Raw genomic sequence first — 10,705 nt, 5'->3', positions numbered from 1 at the left:
ACAAGTAATTAGTTTGACCCACCCTTCTGCAAAACTATATACAATCATATATTTAAAGATATATCATTAACCAACATATTACCATAATTATATTATTTAAGGCTTTCTTTGCGTGTTCCTAAAATCACGTCGTATCTATGTCTTACCTAGTTTCCCTGGCTACCACAATCGCTACCCAAAGCCGAACATGTACATCATCATGCCTCTCCTCACATAATGAACCACTCCATGCGTAGCTACCCTAAGCGGGATATCGCATACCAGGTAACCCTCACACGAAAGCCATTATGTGAGTATTGCCACTATTCGGCTTAAAATATCACGCGTCTCGTTCTAATTTTGCGAACGGAATAATCAAGCCACTATTCGGCTATACCAAAAGGACCATTCAAATTTACTGAAACGCCAGAAGGGCCAATCAAATTACTTTCGTCCAAAGAGCCATTCAGATTCACTGAAACGCCAAAAGGGCCAATCATATCACATACGCCCATCACAAGGGCCAAATCACATGAGTTGTGGTAACTAGGTTATAGGATTTTCGTTACGTAATTTATTCAAGTGTCATACATTTATATCTCAAAATAATTCTTGTTCTATCTCATGCCAGTATACTTAATTGTACTGAAGCTCAACGTTTCTCGTTATAATACAATCCACATTATCACGTGCCAATACTATTCATTGCACGATATCCAAGTATCTCTATATCAAATCTCGAAACTTATTATTTCACGTGCCAATCATATATTGCACTACACTATATGGAATATCTCAAATATATTTTTATTTCACGTGCCAATTAATTATTGCACTAAGCCACAATCCTGTGGGAAATATCTACAATTATTACACTACCTCATAGTAGCATCTCACAGAAATGATAATGGAGCGTTTACCTTTATTTCTTCCAAAAATATTGCATTTAATAGATATCCTAACATATGATATCATTTAACAGAACAACACTTTCAACATACCACATAACGTCGCAATAGCTCCAAACGTACCGCATAACATTTTTATAGCATTTTAGGAATATTATATCTCCTAAAATTTCTATCTCGTCACGTGTCAAAAAAAAAAACACAATATCAGCGTCAAATCTTTCTTAGATAATGACAACCAAATTTATACAAGCTTCCACAACATTTTAGCATTGGATTTGTCCATACAATTTACAACGTAAAATGTAGCACAATTAAACAGTTAAAAGTCCACAGTTAAAGCCCAAAACCAAAACCCAAAAGTCTAAATATTGAAAGACCCATTTGGATCTATATTAAGTCCTATGGACTGCCCCAAACAATATTAGAAACTGGCCTCAAACAATTAAGTGATTCGGCCCAAAGAAAGCTAATTGAAAATGGCCCAAACCACTAACTAACTTAGTCCGGCCCAAGAACTAAAATCTAAACCCAAAAATTGAAACCGGCCCAAACCAAATAGATTTCGGCCCAAGGCCCACAAACCAAATAGTCGTCTCCCTCACCTCACCAACGCCAGCAGCCTCTTCCACCACCAGTTCTCCTCCTCTACTTCTATTCCAGTGGTTTGACTCCTATTGAAAAACCCTATAGCTTTAATTCACACCAACACCGATTTTGGCAACTGTCGAGATCACTCTCCAACAGATCTCGATCGCCATTGCCGGCTGTTCAAGCTCCCCACAGCCCTCATCCCCTTTATCAAACCTCATAACCCTATCACCAACAATCCATTCAAATACACAACCAAAGCCCCAACAACAAAGTTTAAATAAAAACTGGGCGATTTCTTGTCGGCCACCATTAACGATTTCTTCGAGCTTTGACAGCCCCTTTCCAGCACCCCTTCAAACAAAAGTAACCAAACTTCAACCCCTTTCTACCCCCAATCTTCACTCAACACAAAAACAACAATAGTAGTTCACGATCGCCATTAACGGCCTTTCAAGCTCCAATAGCCCCCCCCCCCCCCCCCCCCAATCACCGATTCTAAACCCGACATCCATCTCTAAACCCCCGACATTAACCAAATCAAAATAAAAATCAACCCACACAACAACAGTATAGCAGTTTCAAACCATATACAGAACAAACGTTGGTTTGGCTCGCGCCGCCATTGACGCTCTTTCGAGCTTCAACAGCCCCATCCCCCGAGTTTCAATAATGCTACCATTTAACAAGTTTTAACAAGGACATTAACAATAATAATAACGACAAAAGAATACACAGAAAACATGAGCGGAAACCTTGGACAGTAAAATTAGACTGTGAAATATAAAATTAATCTACTCACTTTAATCAAAAGCTCAACGAATTCATCATAGTCCGAATCTTCGTGCTCCAACACTCTAGCAAGCGAGCTTTTATCTCCCCCTCCATTTTTATTTTATTTTTATCTAAAAAACCCTATTCTCTGGAAAAATATGTATATATACCTGGGTTTGAAACCTAAGCCCAATACAAACTCGGACCCAGAAATCAGGCCCACGTATCCCAAATCCAATCCAACAAATTTTAAATAAATAAATATGTATTTTAAATACGGGCGTTACATACCCTCTAATCTTAAATGTCTCTACTCCCTCGTTTTCCTCTCGATGATGGGAGATATTCCCCATTTTTCTTGATCAGCTGAACCCATTGGGTTGCCTACGTACCCCCTTACCGGGGGATCAAGTTGTCCGTAGTTCTCCTCCCCCTCTTCACTGCTGCCTCCTTTTTCCTCCTCTCCCTCTTCACTCTCACCTCCTCTTTCCTCCTCTCCCTCTTCCTTTAGGTCAAAGTCTTCCTCTCCCTCTTTGGGCCCCTCTCTTTGACTTAATACCATACGAGGCCCACTTGTAATCTTTGGGCCCATCTCTTCGGCCCAATACCATCCGAGGCCAACTTGTCTCTCTATCGCTCCTTTTACCTGTGATGTTCGTGGTCATGAATCTGGCTCACACAAGTGACATGTACTAGAATGACAACATTGATTTCTTGAAGTTGTGAGAGAGACAATGTTCTACTTCTCTAGGGTTTTTATTTAGTTTGTAAACTAAAACTATATGTAGTTTTGATTTAGTAACTATATGAAATAGACGACTATATGTTAAAAATTCATAAATTAATTGGAAATCATATCAGATCGGATTTTGAAAACACATCCAATTCCGATCTAATTATTTTTCGAAAAAATCGGATATTGGAATTTCAGATATCGGAACACAAATATTATTGCCAAATTCGAAAAAATATCGGATCGGTATTCGAAAAAATCGGTTTTTCAGACAAAAGTGGCACCCCTAAATTTGGAAGATATGAACACAAACTTATGAGATCAACATCAATTTCAAATGTTCAAGTTTGAACATTGAGCAAATATCAAGAGTTCAAATTCAACTTTTGAATTTTGGAGAAGATGAACCATTCACTCTTGTATTAATTTCGAATCCTTTTAGTTTATATTTTATTGTTTTGTACCATAGATCCTCTTATCTTAATTTTATCATGTTATGGAAGATAACCAATTTACAAATAGTAGAGAAAAAAGTTTCAAATTTTCAGATATGGTTTTGGATTCAAGTTCTAGTTTTTCAATTTTGTTTATTTTTCATTGATTGATTTCATTTTTTTTTCTCTCTGTTGTGAATTGGAAAAGTTATTAATTGGAAAGATTACTTGCAGAATTAGGGTTTTTTTTTTTTTTGGTGTGAAATTGAGTTAAAATGTCAATTTCCACCCGACCCGGATGACCCGCCCAAGACCTGCCTCGTAAGCTAACCCAAGAGGCTAAGTGATGGTACTAAGACATAGCACTTTAACCTGCCTCGCCCCGTCAGAGACTATTAGATTTGTATCCCCTAGACCGGACTTGTTATTGTTTGACCCGCCCCGTATTACACCCCTATATACAATAATTTAAGAAGTACGAAACAAAAATAGCAATCTCTATATATATATATATAAAAGCTCACGTATATTCTCTCTCCTCACTATATCGCTCTATTTCCCAACCCAAGTAATATTAGTGGTTCCTAAAAAAGCGGAGGTGCTAATAATTAGAAACACCTCCCCAAATTTGTTTAAATCCCCCTAATTTATTCTTAATTTTCTATAGCCTCTTCAAAATAAAAAAACAAAAAAAACAAATTAAATAAACATTATACACATTCTACCGAAAACCTATTACTGTATTCAACCCCACGGTTTTTTTTCCTCTCCTGTTTAAAAAAAACCATCAAATTTAACCTCAACTCTAAAACTGGGCAATATCTCTTCGATACCAACGAAACCCCTACGTTTGCCACATTTACTATCCATTAAGAAGAAAATATTCGGCCAAACTAAATTAACAGAGCTAATCCATATTGGCTTCCCCCCTCCAAAATCCGCTTCATAGAAAGAGAACCCACACCAACTTGAAATTGTATAAAGTTCCAGTTCACCTTTGATATATCGTTCGTTCAGATCCCTGGCAGAATTCCATGACACCAAAAGTCCATCATCAACTTGAAGTTTTCTCACATAATCTACGTCAATTTTCAATTTCGCTTCCCGCAACTCGCCCACCAAACAGTGCAACCCTGGGGTACTTTCTGTAGTTGATGACGATTTCACTGTACTAACAATAATGAGATTGCCGAAAGAAAGATTAGACAACGCTGGAACCATTTTCCCACGCATATTCATTGCAAGAGTTGTGACAGATGCTGACTTTACAGACCCAGGTCCCGTTCTTAAAGCATTCATTGCACACCGCCATATGAGTGCAGAAACTGTATGCTGTACTACAAAAAGGCTTTGAAGCTTCAAGCTTTAATTTCCTCGACATGGCTTCCGAAGAAGGTAAGACAAGAGAGCTGAATCTGTAGGATATACTAAATTCATTGGATTTATGTAGAACTTCATATGTGTCAAAGAAATTCAAAAAGGCTACAAGGCAGTTACGACTCCAATGGAGGAAAAGCGGAGAAGCCAGATATCTCTTTCTGATCAATTAGAGGCTCTAGCTGACATGAAATTCTCATATGTCTGTCAAAACTATGGAAACCAGAAGCAATGTGGAGAGAAGGTGTGTTTCAACAAAAGGTGACATAGAAACTAATTCATTGGCATTTTCTCTTATATAGTTAGATTTGGTCCGCTTAGTGTAATCACTGTCGATATAGGAGTTATGCAATGCTAGAACTTTAAGCTCCACGTCTTAGCGCCACACATGCTAGAAAATATACGCTTAGTAGTTGTCTTAGCTCCACACATCTTTAATCTATACTTTATATTACCTCATCTATAATGCGGTTCGCTAAGTGTTTTGAAGGTGGCAACAATGATGTATCTATTTGTCTCTAGAGAGTTACCACTTGAAAAATTCCCAATGTCAGTCGCATTTGTGGGAAGCAAACTAAGTAAGCATGGAATCACAAGGTTCACAAAATCGAGGGTCACAATTCAGAAAAGCTCATTAAGTTTTAATTATTGACTTACTGACTATTCATCAGATAATCATTGATTATTCATACGAAAATATCTGCGGTTCCTCACTGATATTTGCTTTTTGTCGTTTCTAGTGAATTAAGTTCAGAAGCACGTTATAGATCTTCCCCAAATTGTTTGCATCTCTTGAAGGAGAAGTTTATCTCCTTCCAGTTTGGAATTGTCGGTGAGTCAGCTTCGCTTATGCACTTGCTATTACCTGGCTTGAATTTTATATTATATGGATGAATTTGGTCGATTAGCATGACTCGAATATGATCTATTCAAATGAACTACAAGTATCTATTTAACAACATTTCTGTGCATCAATTTTTATTTTCAAAAAGAATTAAAACTATATGAGAGAGTGCATGCGTTTGCTTAATAATCTTTAGAATCCACTGACTTTGTAAGTGCCCAAACACAGAGGAGAGAAATGGGTTTGGCTTCTATGGGGATTATTATTTTAGGATACCGTACCACACCATGAAAAAACCAACTATAGCCTGCTTTAACTGGGGCAACTACAAGAGTTACAATAAAGAAAGATCATCTGTATGAGTTGTGTTCGGAAGCAATGCTGTTGCACCATTACAACTATACATCACAGATTGGCATGCCAAACAGGCATTGATTGCTTCCACTAACTTACTAATACTAAGTCCTCAACCTCCTCCAATTATAATCAAATGCAACTCTCAACAGACTTTGAGAAGGTTCTTCATGTGGCCACTTTAGAAGTTGTACAACTGTTGAGAATCCAGCATCGTGTTAAAAAAAATCAAATAAACTTCCTTTGAGTCTAAGCTCATCTCCTCTTTGAAAAGCTTTGGTGGCGACAGGGCCCCCTGCATTGCAAGTTTAGACGAAGGGCCCGTGTAACAGATGGATTGATACTACTCATTAGTCTTCCAACCTTTCAGGAGTTGGACAAATTAGACCTACACAAAACTGCCCTTAGAGCGTCTGTCTTATAATTTATAATGTCAGTCTTGGAAAAAAGGAATGTACCCTAATCCTACGGTGGATAAATCGAGGGTCACAATGCGCTGATTTGGAATTAATTAGGAGTGTTAATTGTCTTAAATCTTTCGAGGGTTGTAAAAACCTTTCATTATCACCGCCAGTTTAGAAACTCTCCATTTCGTGAAACCCTTTTGTTCGCTCTCCCAACCTATCAGTTCTCAACAAAACCTTATTTCGCCTCCTACTTCTTCTTCCTCGATTTCAAGGGTTCTTCTCTTCCTCCCTCATTTATGTACTTCTTACCTCTCTCGATTCATATTGCATGCTTTCTCCTCTTCCTCTTTTATTTATTGTATTCTTATTTTTCTTTGCATTGTGCAGGAACACTTATCAATCAACTTCATGTATTGGTTGGTCCTGATTTTGCTTTTCCACTTTTACTGTCTACTGTACTTCCTTAAGCAAATTTGTTTCCGTTCTACTTTGTTGTTTCTGGATTGAACATGTGATAGTAATAAAATTGCGTCGAATGTTTGTCAAAAAGCCTCTTAGAATGTTATCTCTGACCATCATTCTTACAACTATATACGTACAGGTACAGAAGAGTTCTAAGAGCAGCAAACATGATTCAATGAGTCATAATTCCAGTTTCACTCTTAGTTTCTATTGTTGTACGTAATTGAGTCAAACGGAAAATTAGCCTAGCAAGAGCATCAACTTTTCAACGGTTTTTACAGGTAATTTTGCTACAGTGATTCCATATTGAGAGCATTGATATACTTAATTAGTACTTATTAATTAGAATGAAATTTACTATGAGAGAAATGGTTATGGGGGTCTTTATTGTTGAGGTTGTTGCTTCTTATTTTCTCAGGTGATGCGTTAGTTTGTATAGAATATGCTATTAGTATCTTTATCAATTTTTGTTTAATTTTTTGTCAAAATATTTGTTTGCCAACTAATTGTCAGGACGAACGAGTGTTGTTATTAATTTACCCGTTAGTTTACAAAAGAGTTTACAGTACTAAACTTGATGGCACGTTGTCGTGGTTTTAACTTTACCAGTTCTAAAGTTCTCATTGTGCTTGAAAATCTATTGCAGCAAGCCATTTTGTAACTATTACATGGGTTGATAGTTGCAACAGTAGTTTATAGTAATGTGTTGGTTTTGTCGTATTAGAGTGGTTTTGAGTTTTCCCTTATGAGGTTTATATAATTGGAGTGTTTTTTTTTCCTGAACTTGGTGCTAGATAAGTTTTGATGATTTTGCAAAAAACATGGAAATTCTTGGTTATTGTTTTCCATTCGGTTCACTGCATTTTGTGATATTGAGATATGGTAGAGTAGGAATGCCAACCTTTACTTAAAAAATGCACTTTTTCCAACATGGTATGTGGTTTCACAAACAAACGTATGAATCAAGAATATGGTGAGTAGACACACACTCTTTTATAGGTTTAGATTGAAAGAGCTCATGTTTTGGTCTATACATGTTGTGTTATGGTTGGCCATTAATACCATATCATTTTGCGCACTGATGATATAGGTTGGCTAATTCCATATATGAACCTTCATTCTTTTGTTACGCCAAAAAATAGTTGAGAAGATCCACTTTGATTTATCTTTGATTTTCCTTTACTTTGCAGCGACTATATATATGTTTTAATGTTTGAAACAAAGCTGAGAATATGGAGAGATCGAGTTGGAATTTATTTGCTTATGAATTTTATGACAGATTCTACAAAGTCAAAAATCATATAGGAATATTCTTGACCAAACAACAAGTTCTAGAGCAGTGTCTTTTGGGTAGGTGAGTCTTCCTACTAAATTTTTCCTTTGTTCTGCTACATGTTGTGTGGTAGACTATGTGGCACATTTGTTCTAGGACTTTTCATAGTACAATATTTTTGTCGTCATCACTTGAGTTCTAGGGAATTTGTTAGTACCATGAGCACTTCTTTTGGTGTGAACAATTTGGTATCGGTTTTAGAATAATTCGGGTTTCAATTTGAACACATGAGCGAATACTTTTTTGGCAAGATCGCCATATGCTCGATGAAGATGGACATTGAATTTGAACTAATAGTTCCCATAGGCACCACGAATGGTCAATTGATTGAATTGAGTTGTGTGATATGTTTTGTTACCAAGATAACTTTTGATTTAGCATTTTTACTATTATCTATTTTTTCTTTTGTTCTTCATTATGATTATTTTTTTACTGAGGTTACTAATTGTTAGTTAATGGTTGTATTCAAAACATTTAAATGCTGAAAAATGCAACCTCGCCAAAAGCTCAGAAGTTTAGTACATCTTGAGATAGTTTGCAGAGTGGAAAAGTTTGAGCACTCAACCATTTAAGAACAATTTGTGCTTCTTATGTGCTTGACATCCAAAAGTTGTAAGGCTTGCTTAGGAGTGGGAGCGTTGGACTTTTATGAACTCACTCTTCTCTTCGGTTTGGCATTGGAGATTGCATTGGCGAAGAAATCCCTCAAAATATATAAGCTGCCTCTTCAATAGATTTTGGCTCAAGAACTGTTTGTGGTTATTCATCGGTCTACACTTTGTTATTTTAAATCTCACTTTTGTTTTTCCCCTTCTTTTGTTAACAGATATGTTCATGACATCGAGGCCACGAGTGTCCATGGTACAATGATGTTTTGTTCTCTTTATGGAGTTATGGAATGGAATGAAAAATAGAAGATTTAAGAGTCTAATCTTAACTTGGCAGATTATACTCTGCAATACCATGAATGAGGTGAAGACTTACATCTAAACACCTTTAAAGAGGTGCACCCGAGTTGACCAACATAGCTTGAGCCGCCAGCACATAGAGGCGTGGGCGAGCTAGTTGTGCACTGCGCTTTTTATCCTAACCTAATTCCGCATATGTCGTTATTAGCATGCTAAGCCTATCAGCTGTATGCTCGGGCTTTTCCTCCAACCACAATGCAACACCTACTTGCTACTAGCTGCTCAACTCCGAGCCGACCTCCGCAACTTCCACCTTTTTTTTACCCTATATATCCAAAACAAATCAACAAACAACAAATCTTCTCAACCAAAAACCAAAAACCCATGAAGCAACAAGCTACACAGAAACAAACAACAAAAATAGATCAATAAACAACCAATCTTCTCAACCGATCCAAAAACCAAAACCCAACGAATCAACAAAGTTCCATATTTAAAATAATTCGTCCTTAGTTGCTGTTTTCTTCTCAACAGATCCAAAAGCTGCAACAAATAGCATGAAAGCTGGTACTGTATTTCTGCTTACCAAGGCAATTGCAACTGGTAATATTTTTTATCAGTTTTTATTTATTGGTTGGATTATTATATGGTTTTGTTTTTAAGATTTATGCATGAGTTACTGTGTTTCTTCCTTTTTAGCCATTTTGTTTGTGCCCTCAATTTGGTTTATGTGCTGAAATATTTGGAGACAAGTTTCTACTCGGCAACACATTTTCATCGTTGTTTGTAGGTATATTTAACTCATATAATATGCTACTTGATTTTATGTAGTGAATAATTCTTTCTTTTTCTCTTTTTTTTTTTGCTTGAGGAGAATTAATTGGAAATGGTACGTATTTAGTCTTTCAATAAATAGTGCTCTCAATAAAACTAAAAACTCATTTGTAAAAGCATATTGTAATATGTACACTAACACCCGGCCTACATACCATTGTTCAATGGGTAATTTAAACGAACAACGACAAGCGAAATAAGTTTACATTATAAGTGTGAATTTTCTATTGTATGTGAAAATAAAAATGACTCGGATCTCTTCTTTCTAGTTCAAGGTAGCAAGGTAGCATTTTCTCCTTGTATCCTATCAAGGTTCTATATGGCATATGTTAAGATTGATGAGCCATTGTGAGAATTCATCAGAAACATAAAGACACACTTTCTCCCGCATTGACCATCAAGAAACGAAGCTGCACGCGTCTCTTGTTCATTTATAATCCATGTTTATTGTTTTCGAAATAATGTTTTGCGTTAAATTTGTGAGGCATTATAGATATATATAGTTAAACTGTTCCAGGAGAATTGGATATTTACTATACATTTCTGATTAGCTAAGGCAAGACATTTGTGGATGGGATACTATACATCTATATGTTGTCAAAAATATTCTTATTAATAAGAGTCAGAAAGTTGTCTTATAGAGGACCTACTATGGTTACTAATACACTTCATGGCTCCAGAATTAGATTGGTAATGAGAGAGAGCTTAGAGATGAGAGCTGTTCTTATTTTCAAGATATACACAATTATACATATAGGTGTTTTGAA

The 10,705-nt window shown here is 36.3% G+C and overlaps 1 protein-coding gene across 9 annotated transcripts; it reads left to right on the top strand.

The window, feature by feature from the left end:
• Positions 1-4,180: 4,180 nt before the first annotated feature.
• On the top strand, positions 4,181-10,350 carry LOC147483076 (callose synthase 5-like). Of its 9 annotated transcripts, none has more exons than XM_086580180.1 (8): positions 4,181-4,814; positions 4,889-5,057; positions 5,537-5,628; positions 6,789-6,817; positions 7,003-7,144; positions 8,143-8,213; positions 9,023-9,057; positions 9,142-9,555. In XM_086580180.1, exons 1-5 carry the CDS (start codon positions 4,799-4,801, stop codon positions 7,084-7,086), a joined length of 390 nt encoding a protein of 129 aa, XP_086436306.1. In that variant the 5' UTR covers positions 4,181-4,798; the 3' UTR covers positions 7,087-7,144; positions 8,143-8,213; positions 9,023-9,057; positions 9,142-9,555. The 9 variants fall into 9 exon arrangements, 8 of the variants coding, with proteins under 8 accessions (XP_086436306.1, XP_086436304.1, XP_086436308.1 ...); XM_086580178.1 differs by having other exon boundaries at positions 8,143-8,217; XR_015205816.1 differs by lacking the exon at positions 6,789-6,817 and adding exons at positions 9,804-9,894; positions 10,208-10,350 and having other exon boundaries at positions 4,181-5,040; positions 8,143-8,217; positions 9,023-9,707.
• Positions 10,351-10,705: the final 355 nt, after the last annotated feature.

Source organism: Coptis chinensis, chromosome 8 (genome assembly GCF_015680905.1).
Source record: "Coptis chinensis isolate HL-2020 chromosome 8, ASM1568090v1, whole genome shotgun sequence".
Taxonomy (NCBI): domain Eukaryota; kingdom Viridiplantae; phylum Streptophyta; class Magnoliopsida; order Ranunculales; family Ranunculaceae; genus Coptis; species Coptis chinensis.
The sequence above is the reverse complement of the archived record's forward strand: the minus strand, read 5'-3'. Positions and strand labels throughout refer to the sequence as shown.

Bases quoted from the DNA above. Each gene is read 5' to 3' on its own strand.
- LOC147483076 (XM_086580182.1), top strand. The intron at 5,058-5,536 runs GTGACATAGAAA...TGTCGTTTCTAG, and splicing joins AAGGTGTGTTTCAACAAAAG to TGAATTAAGTTCAGAAGCAC. The intron at 6,818-7,002 runs GTTGGTCCTGAT...ATATACGTACAG, and splicing joins TCAATCAACTTCATGTATTG to GTACAGAAGAGTTCTAAGAG.